This window comes from Monodelphis domestica, chromosome 1 (genome assembly GCF_027887165.1).
Source record: "Monodelphis domestica isolate mMonDom1 chromosome 1, mMonDom1.pri, whole genome shotgun sequence".
Lineage (NCBI taxonomy): Eukaryota > Metazoa > Chordata > Mammalia > Didelphimorphia > Didelphidae > Monodelphis > Monodelphis domestica.
Genome location: NC_077227.1, coordinates 468,019,771 through 468,043,660, shown reverse-complemented (window position 1 = coordinate 468,043,660; position 23,890 = coordinate 468,019,771). Strand labels below are relative to the sequence as shown.

Here is a 23,890-nt window from a genome sequence, read left to right as displayed (position 1 = left end):
AAGGAAGGAAGGAAGGAAGGAAGGAAGGAAGGAAGGAAGGAAGGAAGGAAGGAAGCCAGGAAGGAAGGAAGGAAGGAAGGAAGGAAGGAAGGAAGGAAGGAAGGAAGGAAGGAAGGAAGGAAGGAAGGAAGGAAGGAAGGAAGGAAGGAAGGAAGGAGAAAAGAAAAAATGAATGAGCCCCAAGGCAGAGAAGAAACAGAAAGATTCTAAACCTCAGTCTCACTAGCCTCTCCCAGAAAAGCAAAAACAAATCCCCCCCCCCCCATCATACCACCTATCAGCTGTTAACCCTTGCATATGTCGCCTGACATCTAAACTGACATGGCTCCTCCCTGATCATTTAAATTTGGGAATGTCTTTGGTCACAGCTGTGAGCCTAGCTCTCTCAGGAACCAAGCTGACTGGGAAGAGCCTTCCACCATTCCTTCTGGATTTTCTCTTTATCTCCTTGCTCTCTTTTCTGATTTTGGGAGGGAATAGAAGAGAAGATTTTGACTAAATTAAACATTGCCCACTGGCACAGGACCATGGGGACTCTTGTTACCAAGTTGCTTCTTCCCACAATCAGCAGCCTCGCCTTTCTCCCCACCATCAGCATCGCTGCTAAGAGGAGATTCCACATGGAAGCCATGGTCTACCTCTTCACCATGTTCTTCATAGCAGTAAGTATGGAGTTGGGATAGGAATTGTGTTTCCTAATGTTTTCTTCATCTTGGAGTACCTGGTTGGCAGGCAATGGCGATTTGCTATTTGGGGGCAGTGTGTAATTGAATGGAAAGATCCCTGAACTTGGAAATTAGAAGACCCAAGTTCTGATCCCAGCTCTGCCACTAACTCACTGTATGACCTTGAGCAAATCATTCCCCTCCTGAAGCCTTATACTTTTAAACTTCCCCTCTTTCAAATGAGGTGGTTAATTTAGAAAATTCAATTCCCTTTCATCTCTAATACTCTATGAATCTAACATTTCATATGTGTGTGTTTGGCTCTGTCTTCCTCCATCTGAGATTGTCTTTCTGTTTCTATTTTTCTGTCCATAGTTCTTTTCCCTTTGTATATTTGAGTCTTCTCTGTCAGCCTCTCCATTTCTCCTTCTCTATGGGAATTCCCATGATTTTAAAAAATCTTTAAACCATCTACCCTCTTCCTTATTCATTTACCATCAAACCTATCCCTCAGTAAGAACCAAACTCCCCAAGAGAGACATGTTTGCTTAGAAAGGAAAGAGTTCCACTCAGATTCAATCAGCATGGACAGACAGGCAGGCAGAAATTCAGGCATATACACACACACGTATCTATCTATGCATATATATGGCTATATACATACAAAGAGGCATATATGTCTATATTATATGCCTATTGGTATACATGTGTGCATGTGCCTATCTGCCCCTGAATCCAAACAGGTACCAATGAGTCTGTATGTGAATTTGTCTACATACATGATTCTATTTTATGGGTCACCGCCTTGCATATGCTAATTCCTCTGAGGGTCAAGTTCTCCTAGAATTTCTGACCTTTAACCTTTTATTCCTCTTTCTTAGAAAGATTTCAGGGTGACCCTCTGGCTTTTTTCTCTGTCTTTTAGGTCTAGGCCCAAGGGCTTTTAACAGGACTTCTTAACCCTTCTGTCACAAGCCCCTTTGACAGGTTTGTGAGAACTATGGGACTCTTCTCAGAATTTTTTTAAATATATAAAGAGAGATAACAAGACATCCAATCAAACTGGTGTGCAGTTATTGGATTTTTTTTAATAATCCTCCGGACCCCAGGTTAAGCACTTCCATTTCAGAATGTTTTTACCCAGGGAGCAATGACCATCATCCCTTACATTTGCAATGATGGCATCTTATACCAGCACATCCATTGGCTCTTAACAAATTTCCCAGGAGGTTGATAAGGCAAGTGATTTTTATGTCCATTTTTGACAGATAAAGAAACTGAGGTCCAAGGAAGCAAAATGGCAGGAATTAAAATCCAGATCTCCTGATTACTGAGTAAGGATTCATTCCATTGAACTGCCTGCTCCCTTCTGCTCCCAGTCAAACCTAGGGATCAAGCACAACTTAGTGAAGGTGAAAGCAATGGGGAACAGCTGATCCCCTGCCCTACTCCTTTTCAGAGCCTGGGCTCAGAGCCATGGAGGGGGAGGGCTGGGGAGAGGGTATGACTGAGCAGCTGCTGCTGTGGTTTGCATTAAGTCTTTATATTCATGTCACCTCTATCTGCAGAAAAGAAGAAGCAACTGTCCTCTTGGAACAAGTGTGCTTTGCTATCCCAGCCCAAGCCCAACTCACTTTTTTCATAGAAATCAAGGCCTCCATTACCAGGAGGTTTGCTCAAACAGATTGGTTTGCTTGTTTTTGTTTTTAATTCTTACCTTCGGTCTTAGTATTGATTCTAAAATAGAACTGCAAGGGCTAGGCAATGGGGGTTAAGTGACTTGCCCAGGGTCACACAGCTGGGAAGTGTCTGAGGCCAGATTTTAACCCAGGACCTCCCATCTCCAGGCCTGACTCTCAATCCACTGAGCTGGCCCTAGCTTGCTCACTTTTCTTTCTGTCTTTTCCTTTCTTTTCTACTTTCTCCTTTTCCTTCTTTGTCTTGCTTTCTTCCCTTCATTGTCCTTTCCCTGGCATCCACTGGCTATGTGATCCTGTTCAAGTAACAACTTTTCAGTGCTCCAGGCAACTAAGACAACCTCAATAAAGGTACCAACCTGCATGGGGGGTGGGGGGGACAGAAGTTACCATACTTAGGAATTCCTTACATCAATGAAAGCACAAGTCCACTCTCTATTCCTCTCATTCTTCTTTCCTTTCTCTGCCTCATTATTTCTTACCAGTCAAATGGAGAGAATTCCAGCCAGGACTCCCTTGCAGAGTTATTGTAAGGATCTAATATATGGGACAGCTCTTTGTAAGCTATTAAGTGTTGTGCATGAGTAAAGGATTATTTATTATTATTTTAGGTAAATCCTGACCAAAAATATCCTGCCATCAGCTCATTGGCCTGCTAAGAATGAGCTAAATTAATTCTGGGAAGATTTTCTTGTCCCAAGTCACTGAGTCCTTTGTATAACATGTTTCTGTGTTTTCTGCTAGATATATCATGCATGTGACGGGCCAGGCTTATCAGTGCTATGCTTCATGCGCTATGACATACTGGAGTATTTCAGCATCTATGGGACAGCACTGAGCATGTGGGTGTCATTAATGGGTGAGTGTCAGTTTCCTTTATCTCAGCCCTGCCAATAAAGATCCCATTCATGAGCCTTCTCACCCTTCCTGAGTAAGCCAGCTTACTGACCATCCTCTTTCCCCATCTTTATGCATGTTTTCCCTGCCTTTGGTTCCCAACTCCCATTGCAAAGACAGTGTTTTATCCATATTAGAAAATGGTTCTAAAGCACTTTAGGACTATCCATTTCAGTGATAGCAGAAAAGGTAAAAGTCACACATACTCTCTCCTCTTTCTCCATCATTAAGCATTTTCAGATCTTCAGCTCCTTCTTTCCATTGCAAAGGGACTGTTTAACTCACTCTTTAAAATAATAATAATAGCTAGCACCTAATAATATGATAATAATTCATATAATATGCAGTATAATAATAATGTGATAAAAGCTATACACTAGATATCTCATTTGATCCTCACAACAAAACCTGGAAGGAAAGTCCTTTGGATGTTGTAGTTCAGTCATTTCAGGTGTATCCAGATTTTCATGACTCCTTCTGGGGTTTTCTTTGGCAAAGATACTGGGATGGTTTGCTTTTTCCTTCTGCAGCACTTTTTACAGATGAGGAAACTGAGACCCAACAAGGTTAGGGTGACTTGCCCAGAGGCACACAGCTAATAAAATGTCTTTTTGAAGTCAGAAAGATATATTTTCCTGATTCCAGGCCCTGGTGCTCTATCCACTGTACCACCTAGCTGCCCCAAAATCCTATCATTATTCCCATTTTTTAGTTAAGGAAATTAAGATAACCAGAGTTAAGTGACTTGCGCAGAGGAACAAAGCTAGTAAATTTCTGAGGCTAGATTAGAACTCTGGTCTTCCTTCTTTAGGTATATAATTCTCTATCCTCTATACCCCCTAACTGCCTAGTTATTACTGTTTTCAAGCATTTTTGGAAATAACTATTCATACTTCTTAATTAAAATGAGCCCCTAAAGAATTTTGCAAGCCGCATTCAAGTTGGCATATGAACTTAGTAATTAGGGAATAGATTTTCTTCAAAGATGTACTTGTGTATACATTGGTAATGGATTTGTGATTTCATTATTATAGGGTATGATCTGCAAGGACACTCCCTTTACTAATGCAAACCTCCAACTATTCCACAGTTTAGAGTTTTAAAGAGTTGCCTAGAATAGTGAGAGATTTAGTGAATTGCCCTAGTCACACAGCTGATATATGTAGAGAGGCAAGGCTTGAACTCAGCTCTTCCTAATTCCAAGATGAGGCCAGCTCACTAGTAACTACACTAGACTGCCTCTTGTGTATTTATAACAACACACACACATATATATACATATGTACATATATATGAAAGAGAGAGAGAAGAAAAGATGGGGGAGAGAATGAGAGAGTGAGGGAGAGAATATTTATTAGAAACTTTACCATATGCCAGGCACTGTGCTAAGTACTATACTATATATATATATATATATATATATATATATATATATATATAAAGAGGGGGAAGAGAGGGAGAAAGAGAGATGTATAATAATACATATTGGTATACAAATATATATATGTAGACATAGGGATATATTTGTGTTTATGTATCCTAAGAATCAGACATTTAAGGAAGTCGTGGTGCAGAATGCTTGGTAAGATGTTCATTCAGAACAAGTATTCAGGAAGTGCCTTCCTGGTGATCCCAGTCAGGGGTACTAAAAATGGAAAGGGGGCTAACCTAGGAGTTATGAGCTTGAGGTTCAGGGCAACCGTTCAATTCAACAAATACTTTTTAAGTGTCTACTATATCAAAGTCCATGTCCGGACTCTGGGGATGTGAAGCTACTGCACTGACACTACTATCAAAAAAACTTACATTTTTAAGGGGAAGAAAGACAAGTAAACAAGTAACTATGTTACAAAGAAGAGATTGATACAAAATATCCTAGTTTGGGCTTTACTACTACTCTAGCCAAGTTACTTATCCATTGAATGATTCTCAGTACCTTCATCCATAAAATAAATAGGTCATATAGAAACAAATGAATGAGAGAGAGAGAGAGAGAGAGAGAGGAGAGAGAAAGAGAGAGAGAGAGAGAGAGAGAGAGAGAGAGAGAGAGAAAGAGAGAGAAAGAGAGAAGAGAGAGAGAGATAGAGAGAGAGAGCAGAGAGAGAGAGAGAGAGAGAGAGGAGCAGGGAGAGAGAGAGAGAAGAGAGAGAGAGAGAGAGAGAGAGAGAGAGAGAGAGAGAGGAGAGAGAGAGAGAGAGAGAATGATGCCCAAAGGTCCTTCCAGCTCTAATGTTCTGTGTTTCAAAGTCCTCTCCTCCTCTACATCTTTAATACTATAGATCCCCTTTCAGCTCAGATGTTCGGTTTTCTAAGTTTCCTTCTATCTCTGATCTCTGTTCTAAAGGTCCCCTCTAGCATCTGACATGCTAAATCCTAAGGTCCTTTCTAGCATCAGTCTTCTATGTTTTAAGGTCCTTTCTAGCTCTGATATCCTGTGTTCCAAGGTCTCTTCTAGCTCTGACCATTTATGTTCTAAGATCTCTTCCATCTCGGATTCTTCATGTTCTCAGATCCCTTCTAGATCTAACATACTATATTCTAAATTCCATTCAAATTCTAACACTCTATATTCTAAGTTCCTTCCACCTCTGACATTCCGCTGTTCCTCAAATAAATGCCTTTTGAAGATGACCCTCATGAAATTAGAAGTCTGCTTCTAAATTCTGGTTTCTATCCCTTTCCCTTCCTTTCTAGCACTGGCAGAGTTCGATGAACCAAAAAGGTCAACCTTTGTAATGTTTGGCGTGTTGACTATTGCCGTGAGGATCTACCAAGACCGGTGGGGATATGGGGTATACTCGGGGCCTATTGGCACAGCTGTCCTTATCATTGCAACAAAATGGGTGAGTGAAAAAAATGTCTAAAATGAGATCATATCTAAAAAGCCCCTGAGAGTCCTTACCTTTGTCTAGTTCTGCAACCTTGATCCTGCCCTTCTCATGACTTCAACTTCCCCATCTATAAATGAGGAGGTTGAAGTAGATGACTTCTGAGGTTCCTTCCCACTCTGACATTTTATATAATTGAGTCTATGTTTTTTCCCAGGAATCCAGGCATCTCGAAGTACTGACAGAGAGAGCATCTCATTGGGAAACTGTCAGGCTTTGGAGGCCAGTTGTAGGCCCTCGCCTGTTACGGACAGAGCAATATGATGTCCTACATCTGGGCTTCCCAGGTGATTGGCTGAGTTTCCCTACCAGACAGAGAGCTAGGATTCCAGGGAGCGTTGTCTCATTTTTTTTTTTAGTTGCCTCCTTGTTCTGAAAAGGTCTAATAACTGGGTCTTCCTGAGAGAGAGCTGTGGAAAAGACCCTGAACTATTCTAGTCTAGACTATTATTTATAAGCAGTCTGACCTTGGGAAGTCTCTTAACCTCAAGGCTTAGTTTCCTCTTTTCTGAAATGGGAGTTGAACAGACTGTAGGTCCCTTACAGCTCCGACATTTTGTTTCAAAGTCTCTTCCAGCTCCGATTTTCTAGGTTTGTTCCAAGTTCCCTTTCAGCAGCAGTGTCCTAAGATTCCTTCGACCTGTGACTCTGGCTTGAAAAACTGACTAACTTTTTTCCTAATATTGGCCATAGCTGTGTCTGGTATTGTAGTTACAACACCCTTCAGTCCAGTTTGTCTTCATTGCTATTTCTGAGGCCACTTCCCACCTTAGGACCTGCCTCCTCTGTGTCAGGGTACCTTGAAGAACGAGTTCATCTTGGAATGCTTTCTAGAAGAGGGGAAGCTTGAGCTTGGGGTCTTGAGAGCTAGGGTACAATAAATCAGAAGACTGGACCAAGGACCCCAGAGATGGATTAAATCAAGGATCCCAGGGCAAGTTATGAGTGTTCAAAAAATACATTAGTCAGGGTAGATAGATGGTTAGAGATCCAGGCCTGGAAATGGGAGGTCCTAGGTTCAAATCTGACCTCGAGTACTTCCTAGCTGTGTGACCCTGGGCGAGTCACTTAACCCCAATAGCCCAGCCCTTAGCACTCTTCTGCCTTGGAACTGATATTTAGTATCCATTCTAAGACAGAAGATAAGGAGTTTTCTAAATAAAATAAAATAAAATAAATACACTGGTCTCATTTGTATCTACAGACCACCCAGTAAAAGGGATCAGAATTTCTTTTCCCTATTTGAACAATGAGGCACAGAGAGACAAGGCAACTTGCAGATAATCACACAGCTCTACAGTGGCAAAGCCAGACCTTGAATTCAAACATCTTGACTCCTTCCAATGCTCTCCAAGTGGAGAAGGGTTGGGGAGTAGGTTGTTCTTTCTTTGAGCTAGTTTAGCAATTAGAACTGATGTTACTTGGGGTGACCCAAGGCAGAGCCTCTAAGTCTCCTGCCTTGGGGAGGAGAGACTTGTTGGGGTGATGCAATAGCATGCCTTATTAATTAACATTCTGGAATGCATAAACAATGCTGGCTTCCAGAGATAATCACTGAATTCCAAGTCTCTGTTTATGATAAAAACAGCTCACCCCAAGCCGGAAATGGGATAATTCTCTCCTGATTCAGCCCGGGTGGATTTCCCTCCCCATTCTCCCAACTAGACATTGGGTAATTATCCTCAGAGAGGCTTGGTATGAATCTGCTTCTGAATTATAATTAGGTTGAACAGTATTTACTCATTAAAGTCTGAGTGAAACACCACACAGGCTTTTCTTTCCCTGGGCAGGAGGATTCAGCAATAAGAATAAAGTGGGGCAGAGAGAAAAAGGGAGAAGCGTTGATTAAATGCCTTCTGTGTGCTAGGCATTGTGCTAAGTGCTTTACAAATATTGTCTATTTTGATTATCATAACAACCTTATGAGGTTGGTGCCCTTATCTCCATTTCCCTGTAGAGGAAACTGAGGCATGCCCAGGGTCACATAACTAGTTAAGTGTAAGGCCATATTTTTATTCAGGTTGTCTCAACTTCAGCTCTAGACCTAGTGGTCTATCCACTATACAACATAGCCATTCCCTTTCAGAGAGGCTAAAGAAGTTGGCTATATTCCTGATTTAAATAGCACCTCCTGGGGCAATTTGGAATTATGTCCAAAGGGCTATAAAAGAATGTATACCTTTTGATACAGCAATACCACTACTAGGTCTGTATCCCAAAGAGATTTTTAAAAATAGGAAGGGATCTGTTTGTACAAAAATATTTATAGCTATGCTTTTTGTGGTGTCAAAGAATTGAAAATTAAAGGGATGTCCCTCAATTGGGGAATGACTGAACAAATTGTGATATATGATAGGGATGGAATACTGTTGGGCTATAAGGAATGACAAACTGGATAATTTCAGAGAGAGCTGGAAAACCCTATGTAAACTGATGCAGAGTGAAATAAGCAGAACCAGGAGAATATTATACACAGTAACTGCAACATTATGGAATGATCAAATGTGAGACACTTTGCTACTAATAGCAATATCCAGGACAATTCTGAGGGACTTATGAAAAAGAATGCTATTTATCTGTAAAGAAAGAACTGTGGAAGTAGAAACACAGAAAAAAAAAACCCACGATTTATCATTTGTTTATTTGGGCATATGATTTGGAGTTTGGATTTTATGAGATTATTCACTTATAAAAATGAATAATATACAAATATTTTTCGTGTGATAATACATGTATAACCCAGATTGAATTGCTTGTCAGCTCCAGGAAGGAGGTGGGAAGAAGGGAGGAGATAACATGAATCTTATAACTTCAGGAAACTTATGTGGAAATTTGCTATTAAAATAAAACAAAGATAAAATATCTAAATAAATAAATAGCACCTCCTAGGACAGTAATAGCAACCCTTTTAGAACTTTTTAGAGAACTTGTGCCATGCCCCACCCCACCCCAACTGCAAGTAGTTCTCCCATCCCAGAGACCTAGTGTGTGCCCCCCACCACACTGCCTTACCCCAGACAGTGGCGGGAATAGCCTGAACACTCTGCTCAGGGGAAGGAGTAAGCACAGAAGGGTGGGGAGGCATGGTGGAGAGGAGGAAGGGAGCAGCTTTGCTGGAGTCCCTCTGCCTTTCCAGTAACTAACTGTGCCCAGGACAGCACACATACTCACAGAGAGGTATCTGTGTGCCATCTTTGGCATGTGTACCATAGGTTCACCATCATGATCCTAAGACCTAGGCCATTTGGAAGGGAATTTGATCTAGGGCTTACTGGAAGGGCTGTTGGTTTCTAGAATACTTATTCATAAGACCCTCAGGGCTGAACTGTTCTCTAAAGGCCCTTTCCTCCAATACATAGAGACTTGGGGCCTACAGGCACCACAAGGATAGTTTAGGTAGCTAATAATGAGGGGCAACTCAGAATAATTGAAAGGGGGCTTAGTTTGAGACTCAAGAGGACCTGAGTTTAAATCTTATCTCTGATATTTAATAACAGGTGAACACAAGAAGTTCAGAACCTTTTTCAACCTGAGTTGCTTCATCTGTAAAATGATGATGATGATACTTTGAAGGGTTGTTTTGAAAATTAAATGAGGTTATATACATAAAATGTTTTGTAAGCCTTAAAGTGCTATATAAATATCTGATATAAGTATTATATCTAAGGCCCATTATAAGTAAAAAGTTTTCTGATTCCCTTTCTCCTTGCCTTTGGCCTTAGAAGGTAGAGAGACCACTAGCAATATGGATACCACCTAGGAGAACTGAGACTAGGAATAAAGAAGGCTATTGGAGATTCACATTGAGCCCAAGAATTCATCAGATCACAGATTTAGAAATGGAAGGGACCTTAAAGATGAAGTATAATCCCCTTATTTTGTAGAAAATCGAGGCCCAAGAAGGCCAAATGGCTTGCCCCAGTTCATATGGGTAGTCTGACTCTCACCACTGGATCATCTGTACATTTGATGTCATAACCACTCCCTAGAACTCTGTCTTTCTCATTTAACCAATTCTTTATTTCACCAATGTGGTTACATGCTACCTTTGGCCCTGCCTAAATCTCCAATCAACATGTTGGACACAACTAATTATTTTCCTCCTCAAACTGCTTATCCTTCTAACTTCATGATTTCCAACGGCATATGCCCAGTGTCCCATGTTTGTTATACCCTTGGCGTTATCACTGACCTTTCCCTCCCCCTGATCTTTCATGTCCACTATTGCCAAAGTCTGTCCATTCCACCTCTGGAACATCTGGGCCCTAGCCTGATTGGCTGCAATAATCTCCTTCCAGGCCTTCCTTCCTCTCCAATCCATCGAAATTGCCATTATCAAAATGAGCTTTCTTACTCAGCTCAGGACTACTTGGTGGCTCCCCTGGGACTCCCAAGTACAATTCATTCTTATCTGATATTCCAGACCCTCCACAATCTTTTTTTTAAACCCTTCCATCTTGGAATCAATACTGTGTATTGGTTCCAAGGCAGAAGAGTGGTAAAGGCTAGGCAATGGGGGTCAAGTGACTTGCCCAGAGTCACACAGCTGGGAATTATCTGAGGCCAGATTTAAACCCAGGACCTTCCATCTCTAGGCCTGGTTCTCAATCTACTGAGCTACCCAGCTGCCCCCCCCCTCCACAATCTAACAGCAAGGTTAACACCCTCCCCCATCCAATACCTTTGAGGTCTTCCTTTACCTTACTCTGGTCCATGCTTTCTGCACTCCAATCAAACTAGACTACTTTCTATACCCCTTCCCAATGTATTTTTCTACCTCTGAGCCTTTGTTTATATTGTGACTGGGATACTTTTCCTCTCTCTCTCTCTTTTTTTCTTTTAAATTCCTACACATTCTTTTTTTTTTTAACTCTTACTTTCCATCTTAGAATCAATACTGGTATATTGGTTCCAAGGCAGAAAAGTGGTAACGGTTAGGCAATGTGGTTTAAATACAGCTAGGAAGTGTCTGAATCCAAATTTGAACCCAGGACCTCCCCATTTCTAGATCAGGCTCTTAATCCACAAGCTACCTCCTCCTACATTTCCTTTAAGGTCTTTCTTAATTGTCAGCACCTACATGGAGCCTTCCCTAATCTCCTGGTTGGTAATGACTTTTTTCAGGTCATATAATACTTACATGTGGTTCTAGAACTCTTATAAACTTAGCTTGTACTCTCTTATGGTATTGTGTCATTTACTTTCTGCCTACTAAACAGAGACCTAAATGTTGTCTCTGCACCAGAATTTTTTATGGTGTCCGGTATAATACTCTCCACTGGGAGCTTAGTAAGTGTTTGTTAAATGGGCAAAAGTGAATGAATGAATTTGGTAGCTCCCAAGCCCCTTGTCTCTCTTAGCTTTCCAATTGCCTTTCAATCTATCAACAGATATCTCCAGAGCTCCTCTGATGGGCAAGACATAATAAATAAGAAGAGAGATATAATAGCAGGTACGCTTGACTCAATGTCAGGAAGACCTAGGTCCAAATCTTTTCTCTGACACTTAGCTGTGGGACCCTGGGCAAATCACTTGACTTTTCTGACCTTGGTTTTCTCATCTATAAAATGGAATTGATAATACAGTATTACCTTCCTCACGGAATTGTTGGGAGGCTCAAATGAGTTAATGAATGAAAAATGTTTCACAAACTAAAACAATCATCTAAAAGTTACTATCACACATAAACAAGTCAGCTAGCCCTCAGAGTGTAGAAGGAACTTAGAGCTCATCTGGCCCAATTTCTTCATTTTATAGGTGAAGAAACTAAGACCCTCAGAGGATAAGTGGCTTGTAGAAAGGTTCCCCCAAGTCATATTAGTAAAGTAGAAACCAGAACCCATGCCTCCTGATCTCCCAGCTCAAGGTTGCAGAACTAGGTGGAGCCCCAAATGATGAATATAGCCTGCAAAGCCTACCAGAATTCCACCTGCAATTAGTATGGGCTGGAGAAATCTGGGATTGCTCCCAGAGGAGGTGGTATTTGAGCTCTGTCTTCAATCTAGCTTATTTCTCATTCATCTGTCTACTGGAGGATAAGCAGGGGTGGATAGAGGAGTCACTAAACAAACCAATCTCTGCTTAATTCAATTCAACAAGACTTTTTGGATGGCTTTTTTCATAGCACTCTTATTTACAAATAATTTATAACAAATAATTTCCAAATTTTTCTAGACTGTCCCTAGAGTCAGTCACTTAACATTTCTTAAGTGCTTTCTATGTTCTAGATATTGTTTAAAGAACCAAGCACACAAAGAAAAGCAAAAGACAGTCCTAGCCCTCAAAGAGCTCATAGTCTAAGAGCCAGACCTTATAGCAAAGAATTTTAAAAAAGGAGTGGGGGGATGAGGAAAGCAGCGAAGTTTAGCAAAGGCTTAGTGTATACACATTTCAACCACAATTCAGAATTAAATTCAGAATTCATTAAGTGTTTACCTTGTGCAAAGACATTGAGCTATCCATTAGGGATGCCAGGATGAAAATGTAACACTTTCTGCCCCCAAGGATCTTACAGACTACAGGTGGGTAGAGGGAATGGGATTCAGCAAGGGCCAGGGAAAAGCTTCCTGGAAGAGATAACACCTTAGAGGAGCCTTCAAACAAGAGAAGGATCCTGAAGAAACAGGGTTGAGAAGAAAGTGTGAGACAGCCTGTTTCATCTGTCATCAAAACAGAACTTTAAAGCACATCTTAATAGAAGGGGTGGGGGGAGGATATTTATTGTATAGAATCATAGAATTGGTTCATGTAGAGAAAAATGTTGGGGAACAGTTATATCACTGATTATTTGATGTACTGACCTATTTAAAATGAATGGAAGGGTCAGCTAGGTAGATAAAGTTCCAGGCCTGGAAACAGGAGGTCCTGGGTTCAAATCTGAACTCGGATACTTCCTAGCTGTATGACTCTGGACAAGTCACTGCCTAGCCCTTACTGCTCTTCTGCCTTGGAACCAATACACAGTTTTGATTCCAAGATGGAAGGTATGGGTTTAAAAAAAGGAGGGGGGGGAGGGTCAGCTAGGTTGCTCAATGGATAGAGAGCCAAGCCTAAAGACAAGAGGTCCCGAGTTAAATCTGGCCTCAGAAACTTCCTCACTGTGATGCCCTGGGCAAGTCACATAACTCCAATTGCCTAGTCCTTACCACTCTTCTGCCTTGGCACTAATAGTTAGCCTCGATTCTAAGACAGAAGGTAAGGGATTTTTAAAAAGGCAGGGAAGCAATGCAATGGGGAGAAAACTCACATAGGATGAAAGAAAAGGAAGGCATCAACTGAAGCTGGTGAATTTTAAGTGTAGCTCTTCTACTTGCCTCTAAGGCCATGAGAAAAAATGGGAAAAAAAGATTCTGGTGCTCCCCAAACCAGTGTCTGATCATAAAGGGAGGAAAAGCTTTGTAGTGAGTGAGCAAGAGAAGTTATGGAGTCTCAGTCACTAGATAAAAACTTTCAGATAAACTGAAGGATCACAGATCTCCAGCTTGGAAGGGACCCCAGAGGTCATCCAGCCAAAAGTATATGAGAACAAGAATCCCGGCTACAGTGTGTCCCTGGCAGTAGTGATCTAGCCCATGCCTGAAGTCCTCCAGTGATGGGGAACTGACCAGCCACCCAGACAGCCCACTTTTGGGCAGCTCTAATTGTTAGGAAGCTTTTCCTTAGATGGAGTCAAAGCTTGTGTCTCTGCTTCCACCCACTGCTCTCTAGTCCTGCCCTCTGAAGTCAATCCCAGCTCTCCAAGTGCTCCCTATTGGACAATGAATAAGCTCCCCCTCTGGGATCAGAATTATCCTAGAGGCTAAACCCAGAACTGATGATTCTTGAAGCTTCTTTCTTGTCTCTGGATTCTAGAGTTCCAAGGTCCTAAAATTCTGTGACTGGGCTCTTAGATTTCAGTGGTTGTGGCTTTAATTCCCTCATTGTGTGGTTCTGAATTGGCTTCTGACCTATTTGCTTCATAGGAATAAGAAGGCTGCCTCCCAGGGGGCTGTCAGGGCATCAGCTTGATCTTTGCATTCTTTGGGATTTCCCTCTTGGTAGATCCAAATGGAAAAGGCTTAGTTCTCACACTTATCAACTGCATTTAAGCCTTGCCTAGCACTTTACATATATTATCCCATACCACTTGGTGATAACAATAATTATTTTGTTGTTGTTCAGTCATTTCTGATTCTTCATGAGCCCATTTGGGCTCTTCTTGGCGAAGATACTAGAATGGTTTGCCATTTTTTTCCCTCTAACCCATTTTCCAGATGAGGAAACTGAGGCCAACAGTGTGAAGTGATTTGCTCAGGATCAGGTGTCTAGTACGTGTCTAAATAAGCTAGTAAGACCAGATTTGATTTCAGGAAGAGAAATCTTCCTGACCTCAGGCCCATCTCTCTATCCCCTATACCACCCAACTGCCTGCAATAATAATAATTATAAATAATAATAGCTAACATTTATACTATACTTTAAGGTTTGCACACTACATGTTATTTCCTTTTCAGTCTGAATTCAAATCCAGTCTCAACCTCTTACTAGTTGTTGTAAGATTAAAATTAATATCCAGTAACTCCAAGTATTGTATTTTATATGATTTATTAATAATCACTTGAAGTAGAGGAAGTAAAAAGACAAAAGTAAAGCCTGAGTGAAGAGAAGTTTTTCCCAACAGAGTTGGGGGGGGGGGGGGAGATTTACAGAAACTATCTCCAAAATGTAAGGACGCAAGGTGAAGCCGAAAGTGGGATTCTGGGAAACGGAGTTCTGAGGTACAAAATTCTAATTACACATAGTGTAACCCTGGGAAAGTCACTTGTTCCTGTTTGCCTTAGTTTCCTCATCTACACAATAGGAATAATAATAGCACCTCCCTCCCAGAATTGTTTTGAGGATCAAATGAGATAATAATTGTAAAGTGCCTGGCACATGGTAAGCTCCATATAATATTTATTATTAATCTTCACAGCAACCCTGTGAGCTATCCTTATTCTTGTTTTACAGGGAGGAAAGTGAGGATCCAGAGAGACCCTTTGCCCAGGGCCAAACAGCTAATAAATCTGAAGGAGAATTCAAACCTGAGTCTTTCTAACCCCAAGTCCACTGATGCAGCCACTAGAACTCCCTTCCTCAAGTAAAGACTAAGAGCTGCTGTGTTGACTGGGTTTGAGTTTTCAAAATGGAAATTCAGAGAGAACTCAGGTTTTCCTGACTGGGGCAGATAAAGTATTCCATTTGACCCCATCTCTCCCAGGCCCCAGATTCACAAGCAAAGAACTAGTTCCCTGCCCACCTGACCCCTACACAAATTTCTATCTAAGGAAAGAGTTGCTTGTCTCTAGTTGTGTGCAGCTTCCCTTCCTTCCCTCCGGAATGGGGAGATGTCACACAAGAAGAAAATCTGTCCACTGTCCTCACAATGCTGGAAAGCTAACACTAATGCCAGTGTATCCTCAAAGAATGGCCACTCTAACTGGGTGGCACTAGGCAAGCTATATTATTTCTCTGAGACAGTTTCATCATTTGTTAAAGAGGGACAATAAGCTTTCTTCTATTTCCCTCAGAAAGAAGGAAACCTTAAAATGCCATAGAAATTGGGGATAACTAAGTGGCTCAGTGGATTGGATATGGGAGATCCCAGGTTCAAATTTGACCTCAGACTCTTCCCAGCTGTGTGACCCTGGGCAAGTCACTTGATGCCCATTGCCTAGCCCTTACCACTCTTCTGCCTTAGAGCCAATACACAGTATTAATTCCAAGATGAAAGGTAAGGGTTTTTTAAAATATTGTTTAAAAAAATAGGGAAGGGAGGGGGAAACTAAGTGACTCAGTGGATTGGATATGGGAGGTCCCAAATTCTAATCTGACCTCAGATACTTCCTAGCCATATGACCCTGGACAAATCATTTACTCTCCCATTACCTAGCCCTTATCACTCCTCTGTCTTGGAATCAATACACAGTATTGCCTCTAAGATGGAAAGTAAGGGTTCAAAAATAATATAAAAATTGAGAAAGATCAGAAGTAAAAATATTAGACTTGGAGTCAGAAGACCTGAGCCTCTATCTCAGTTCTAAAACTTAGTAGGTATGTGACTTTGGGCAAGTCCCTTAGACTTTCTGGACCTGAGTTCACTCATCCATAAAATGGGGATATTTATACATGCTCTTTTTATCTTGGAATAATCATAGAGGAAACACTTTACAAATTACAAAATGGTACATAAATGTGAATTATTCTTACCTAATCTAAATAGAGGAGGGGATGCAGAACAAAGGAGTGAAGAGATGGGACTTGGAGACTTGGAAGGGGCCTGTTTTTTCACCTAATGGTTTGTTTATTTAACTGATGGCTGCTGTCCCCTTGGGGCACATCAAGGTGGTATTTGTTGAGTCTGGCAAAGTGACTCTCTTTATTCCAGGCTTCCCAGAAGGGATGAGTTTTGAGTCAGGCCACCCAGAGGTTCTTCACTGACTTCTGTGTTTCCTCTCCAGCTGCAAAAGATGAAAGAGAAGAAGGGTCTGTACCCTGACAAGAGTGTGTACACCCAACAGATAGGCCCTGGTTTCTGTTTTGGAGCGTTAGCACTGATGCTGCGTTTCTTTTTCCAGGTAAGGCCCTTCCATGCTAGGTACCATGAAGGAATTCAGAGAAGTGAGAGCCTCAGCCCACATCCTCAAGAATCCAGGACTTTTAAAGAGACAAGATAGAAAGAGTGTGACAGAAAGCAATAGCCTGAGAGTCCCAAGTCTTGGGTCCTGGTCCAAACTCTGCCACTAACTAGCTGCTGTGTGACTTTGGGAAACCCACTGAACTTCTCTGGATTTGCCTCTCAGTCCCTTCCTAGGCTTTTCTAAGCCTAATATTCTTAGATGGATCTGAGATTTCCTTGGGGTAAATATTTCCTCCCGTAATCCAGAGTCCCAAGTCTTCTCATCCAGTGGGATTCTGGTCCTAAATGTTCCATAATTTCTCCATAGAAGGTCTGCTGACTTTAGCAGAGACCGTCTTCATTTGATCCCTTACTCCCTGTGTGACTTGGGCAAGTCCCTTCGCCTCTCCAGGGTTCTGGTTCCTCTACTGGGAAATGAAGGGGTTAACCTAGACTCCTAAGGGTGCTTCCAGCCCTGGATCTGCTTATGATCCAATCATGCTGTGCTCCTTTCTATTCAAGGTGTCCCCAAAGTCTAAGCTACTAACGTCTTAAATTGTTGGTAATGGGATGCAGGCACTTACACCCAGCATCTATCATTCCATTCTCTTGGAGGGATCCATAGTTTGTACACTTCTAAGATCCCAGTGTTTCACAGATTTGCAGTCCCTTCATGTGGTTGGGGGAATATTCAGGGGGAAAAAAAAAGGATCTCTCTGATCTTCGGTTTCCACATCCATAAAATAAGCATTAAAAGCACTTTCAGGGGCTGCTGTGGCTCAATAGATAGAGAGCCAGGCATAGATATAGGAAGTTCTGGGTTCAAATCTGCTCTCAGATACTTCCTAGCTGTGGGACATTGGCAAGTCACTTAACCCTACTGCCTTATCACTCTATAGAGTATTTATTTTAAGAGAAAAGGCAAGGGGTTAAAAAAACAACCAACAACCACTTTTGGTGCCTACCTACCCTATGAGGTTATCATAGGGGAAGTGGTGAAGGCTTTATATACAAGAAGGTCTGTGATTCCTTCAATATGAGCATTCCTTTCACTGACATGATCCATGATCCATGGTCGTCCATCCTATGCTCATCTAGCTCACGAACTTACCAAAAGGCCAGCCAGCATGCCGGATGCCTTTCTCAAGGTCTCCTGCCTAGTAAGTGTCTGAGGTGAACACATGCCTAGTGTTCTAGCCACTGTACCATCTAGCCAGCCTCGTTTAACAAGAAAAAAACAAAAACAAATCCCAGAGAGGCAAAGGTCACAAAAGGAATACGCAGAGGGAAGAAAGTGAACTTATCATATAGGGAAAATTGTCAGGCAAGAAGAAATTATAGAATGAAAGATGGCTTTGAGGAAGAATGTTCTAAGTAGAATAAAAACATGAGCAAAAGTGTGGAGGTGGGAAATTATGAATGGTAGGAGATAGCTAGATGGGAAAATAGGGACAGATTAAGGAATACTTTAAATGCCAGGTTGAGCTTTCTAAGACTGGGGCAATTAACTGACTCTCTTTCCCTTTTTCCCTCCCTCTCTTTCCCATCTTCAAAGGAGTGGGATTACACCTATGTTCACAGCTTCTACCACTGTTCACTAGCCATGTCCTTTGTCTTGCTGCTGCCCAAGGTAAACAAGAAAGCTGGGAATGCTGGGACACCTGCCAAATTGGACTGTTCTACACTCTGCTGTGCTTGCATCTGACTGTCTCCTTCCCAAGACTCTCCCCAGACCTCATTTGACTATGTACCCCTGGCTCCTTTACTCTTTTCTCCTCTCAGGTCAAGTTAACCCGACAAGTATTTAAGATCCCACTGTGGGTCTCACACTGTCATAGGCACCATGGGAAAAAACTGTCACTTTTCCACCTTTCTTCCAAGGCTTTCATTTTTAAAATCATAGTATCCTAGAACTGGCTTTCCAGAAGTGACCATAGCCCTCTGCCTCTGTGAAGGACTAAACCTAAATTATTCTAGCCAGACAAAATCTTTCTAGTCAACTACAATCTCTCCTGTTTGGACATCTCTTTTCCCAGGGGTCCTAATGAGACATCTATTTCTGCATCCATGGTCTCTGAAAGAGCCCTTTGGGAGGGGAGGGGAATAATCAAATAGGGGTGCTACTGTTCCAGTACCAGGTTAGTCAATCTCAGCAGCCACCTCCTGACCCCAAACTCCACCCTTTGGCCCCTGTCCCTTCCCCAGGCTGAGGTCCATGAGCTCTGAGTTCTCTGTTTTGAGGAGAAAAATTCCAGACTGGATTGGTGTAGGAGCAAAATGATTTTATTTACTTCACTCTAACTCTGTTGGAGGCCATAGGCTCTTTCCCAAGACTGCAGGAGCCCAATGCCAACTCACCATACCTAGTGTCCAGCCTAGGGTTGACAAGTATCCCTTTCCCAGATCCACTGAGGTGGGTGGTTTAATGACGAAAGTGTCTGGGCACCAAGGGCACCCTCCTAGGGTCCAACTCATTTGGAAGCTACAGCCCTAGTTCCCTTTGCCCATGGCCAGATCTTTTCCCATAGTTCTCTCATAGATGGGCAGTGAATACTGAGAACTCTCCAAATTCTTCCAAAGAATCCTCTCCCTTGGAAATAAGTGGGGGCTGCACTGCCAGTCACCCCCTTACCTCTATTAATCCAGCATGACTCTGTATTGGAACAATTCCTTCTGCATCATAGAAGCATCTGCTTAATAGCATTCTCCCTCTTTGCCCCCACCCTACCTCCCCAGAGCCAGCTCCACAGTCCCACTAACCCAGGCTCCTACTCCTGGGTAGTAGCAGCAGAGGTTATTTGGAAAAGCTATGGCCTCTCTCCCTGATATAATCCTCTCAGGCTTAGAGATATTTCCAAACCCTCCTCTACCCCCAGTTTCCCTGTTCTATAAGGAGTTGTTTCATCTAACCCTTTTGAAGCTTCCTTTTAAAACTTCTGAAACTTATCACCACTCCTAAGGAAATATCCCAGGGCAGCCTGTGTTCTGGTCTTCAATACACCTTCCTTAAAGCCCCTAGGACCAGGAACTGGTGAATGGCAGGGATCTCTGTCTCCCAAGTTTAGAGCCTCCAACTACCTCCATACTTAGCTGCCATTCTTTCTAACCCTAGAAGGCTTCTACTTAGCTCAAACGTATCCATAGCACATCACCACCCCTTTGATCCTTTTAATTAGCCACCCCTTCCTTCTTCTTATCTTTTTGGGTTCTGTCCTTCACAAGGTAAGGGAGAGAAGAATATTCAGAGCTTTCTATATGTAATTGGTCCTCGGTCTTCCCTACATGCACTTGGGTAGCTCCTAGATACACACACACTGCACATGCACACACACACACATATGCACACACATGCACACCCCTTCATCTCTCTCTCTCCAGATTTTACCCAACAGCCCCATCCCAAGTATGTTGTAGAAGACATTACAAAGAATATATGGGCTATTTAAGTTTGTCACAATCTCCAGATTAAGGAAAAATAAAGACACAATTACCTACCAAGTCAAAATGCTGGTAGTGTGCTGTTGTTATTGTTGTTTTAAGGCAAATTCCATAATTACTCTGTGTTTCTTAAGGGGACTAAGATGTAGCATTCCCTTACTGCTCAGGAGAGGGAATAAGGATGGTTTCCAAAGACGTCCCTCAGCCTGGAAGCTGATGTTAAAGACTTTTCTCAGTCAGTAAAAAGTTCTGACCCCCCAGGTGAAGAAAATGCTCCTGATTCAGGAACACTGGGGAGGATGACTTTTTTTATTGAAACCCTTACCTTCTATCTTGGAATTAGTACTATCAGTTCCAAGACAGAAGAGCAGTAAGGGCTAAGCAACTAGGTTTAAGTGACTTGCCCAAGGTCACACAACTAGGAACTGCCTGAGGCCATATTTGAATCCAGGGCCTCCTGTCTCTAGACCTGGATCTCTAATCACTTAGCCACCTAGCCACCCAAGGAGGATTTCTTGGAAGGGAACTATCCTAGGATTGGTAACCTCTTTGCAATGTCTCCAGAATGTGGAGTTTCGTGGCAGGAAAGAGGCAAGTAGGATCAGAAAGAATCCTGGATTTGGGGTTACTGATCTAGAATTAGATACCTTAGGGAGCATCTAGTCCAACTCTCTCATTTTAAATATGGGGAAACTGAGTCCCAAAGAGGTTAAATGACTTCTCTAAGATCATACAGGTCAGAAGACTTTATTCTTACTCTTACTTCTTATGTGACATTAGACAATTCCTTAAGCTCTCTGGGCCTTAGTTTTCCTCATCTGTAAAATGATGAGGTTGGATTAGATGAAGTCCCTTCCAGCTCTAAATATGTTCCTGTGATCCTAATAAGATATCCAGCTAGGACTTTAAAGGCTAACATAGGAGGCAAAAGCCACAGAAGTATACAGAAACAACTAAGATAGTTTCCACCTGCCCTGAAACCAAAATGGGATGTAGACCAAAGAGAGGTACAGACTGTGTTTCCAAGGACAGGTAGGTTTCCCTTGAGCTGTAAGAGGAGGGGCAGACCATGGGGGCAGCATAGGAGCAATGGAACCAGCAGGAGATTGCAGGCAGGTGAGACTAGCCTCCAGGGCCATTGGAACCCCCCCCACCACCTCCTACTCCTTCTCACCCCCCTGCCTCCTCCTGGTTTGGCTGGAACACTGAGCACTTTGTCTCCAGCTTGCTCTCTCCCAGGCCTCCCAGCTCCCTGGCAGCTCATGGAAAATCGGAGGCAAAGAAGGACGCTCCTGAGGAGGGAGGCGGAGAGGTCTGCAAAGCTCATAACATCCCACGTTAACAGACTATTTACTATAGCCAGAGCAACTGATTTATGAAGCCTGCCTGGGAGAAGCGCCAGGTCTATATGTCATGGACAATTAGGGCAGCGCTGATCTACACTAGCATCCATTGAGACCGGGGTTCCTCCGCCTAGTCCTTCTTCAGTCTGCCTCTCCAAAGCCCTTCACAAGAATAACAGCCCTTCCTTCCCCTTTATTCAGGAGTTTGGCCTTTCACCGGGTGCTTTCTTAGATAGGCATCATCCCAAAATAACCCTGTGGATGACCCATAGGGAAGACACAATCAGAGCTTTATTACAAAATAACAACAATAATGATGATGACAGTGTGGTAGAGAGTTGACCTTAGCGTCAGGAAATCCTGGGTTCAAGTTCCATCTCTGACTTATACAGGCTGTGTGAGCTGAGGCTGGTCAATTAATTTCTCAGTGGCCCAGGCAATTTGCCAGAACCTAGAGCTCTAGAAAAGGTACTGATTTACATTAAGAGAGAAATCTCCTGATAGCCATTCCTAATGGGTACTCCTACACAGATTAAATCACAAGTCCACTTAAAAAAAATAACTCGGGGCAGTGAGGTAGCACAGTAGATAGAGCACCAGCCCTAGAGTCAGGAGGACCTGGGTTCAAATCAGACCTCAGACACTTCCTAGCTATGTGATCCTGGGCAAGTCATTTGTCTTTTTGTCTTATACTTGATGCTAGGACAGAAGGTAAGAGTTTAAAAAAAAAAAACTCCATCAAAAAAAGACAAGAATATTGAAAAGAATAATTCCTAACTCCCACTCCAGCCTGTATGAGCTGGTACCTCAGTTCCCTAGGATTTAATTTCCTCATCTGCAAAATGAAGGAATTGGACTAGATGATTTCTATGGCACCTTCCAGCTTTAAATCTGTGACCCAATAATAAGAAACTACATTTCTATAGTGCCTTAAGGTTTGCAAAACACTCTCTTCATAGCAATGCTGTCAGACAGATATTATAAGTTTTATTTGGACCATTTCGCAGATGAGGAGAACAAGGCTCAAAGAGGGGGCATGTCACCCAAGGCCCCACAATGGTAGAACCTGGGTTCAACTCCTACTCCATGTGGACCAGCACAGTACAACCCATCACAGTGCCAACCCACTCAGGGTAGAACTCCCATAAGAACTCCCTTGAGAATTCTCAAGCATCGGCTCGATGGCCAAATATGAACATCCTAGTGCTGTAGTGGCAAACCTATGGCCCATGTGCCAGAGGGGGCACTCTCTGGGGGCACACGCCATCACCCCAGCCCAGAGTTCATTACTAGAAAGCCAGAGGGATACAGGGCTGAGATTTTCCCCTTCTCCATCTACACCAGAGGACACCATCCACCCCTCTAAAATGTTCACCATTACTGCCCTAGGGTCTCCTTTTTTTTTTTAAACCCTTACCTTTCATCTTGGAGTAAATACTGTGTATTAGCTCCAAGGCAGAAGAGTGATAAGGGCTAGGCAATGGGGGTCAAGTGACTTGTCCAGGGTCACACAGCTGGGAGGTATCTGAGGCCAGATTTGAACCTAGGACCTCCCATCTCTAGGCTTGGCTCTCAATCTACTGAGCTACCCAGCTGCCCCCACCTAGGGTCTCCTTTTGACCCATGGCTGGCATACTGTATTCACTTTCAACCCACTTTTCCTGAAAGCTTCCCCTCCCTGGACCTGCCTGGGTCCAGTTCCTCAACTCCTTTTACAAAATCATGGGATCCTAGATATAGAGCCCAAAGAATCATTCAAGGTCATTGAGCCCAACTCCTGCATTTTGCACACCAAAGAACTAAGATCCCAAAAGGCTTTGCCCAAGGTCACACAAGTAGTAAGTGGAGTAGCAGAGATTCAAAGCCAAGTTCCAAGCCTGGGACTCCTTCCCTCACCCCCACTCCCCCCAGCTCTCTGCCCCCCATATCTACAGACTCCCAAGCCCTACGGAACAAGACAAGAAATGGCTTCACCACCCTCAACTCTTGATTCCAAATATTTTCTAGGGGTGGCTTGGGGAGAATTGTTCTTTCTCACACCCACTAGCCATCTGTGCCACCCTTTGATGCCCTATGTGCACAGGCTCTCCCCTGGCCCACTCACAGCTGCCCCTTCCTCATTCCCCCTTCTACTTCCTCCCCCTTCTCTTTATCCCTCTCCCCCATGACACACACCCCCTGCCAGGAGGGGGAGTGGAAACTGAGCCCCGAAGGAGGGCGAGGCTTACCTCCGGCAGTACAAATGCAGGGAAGCCTTATAAACATTTACAGCAACGTAGACAAAACAGTCTATTGTAACCTCCTGGTGCTGGTGGGAGGCTGGCAT

At 42.8% G+C, this 23,890-nt stretch overlaps 1 protein-coding gene across 1 annotated transcript; it reads left to right on the top strand.

The window, feature by feature from the left end:
- Positions 1-362: 362 nt before the first annotated feature.
- Positions 363-20,277, top strand: MYMK (myomaker, myoblast fusion factor). Its single transcript, XM_001365551.4, has 5 exons — positions 363-662; positions 3,107-3,221; positions 5,954-6,102; positions 16,626-16,742; positions 18,339-20,277. The coding sequence occupies exons 1-5, from the start codon at positions 528-530 to the stop codon at positions 18,486-18,488; spliced, it is 666 nt and encodes a 221-aa protein (XP_001365588.1). The 5' UTR covers positions 363-527; the 3' UTR covers positions 18,489-20,277.
- The last annotated feature ends 3,613 nt before the right edge of the window (positions 20,278-23,890 follow it).

Excerpts from the sequence above, each read along its gene's own strand:
- MYMK (XM_001365551.4), top strand. The coding sequence starts at position 528 with ATGGGGACTCTTGTTACCAAGTTGCTTCTTCCCACAATCAGCAGCCTC. Across the intron at positions 663-3,106 it reads TCACCATGTTCTTCATAGCA|ATATATCATGCATGTGACGG; the intron begins GTAAGTATGGAG and ends GTTTTCTGCTAG. Across the intron at positions 6,103-16,625 it reads TTATCATTGCAACAAAATGG|CTGCAAAAGATGAAAGAGAA; the intron begins GTGAGTGAAAAA and ends TTTCCTCTCCAG.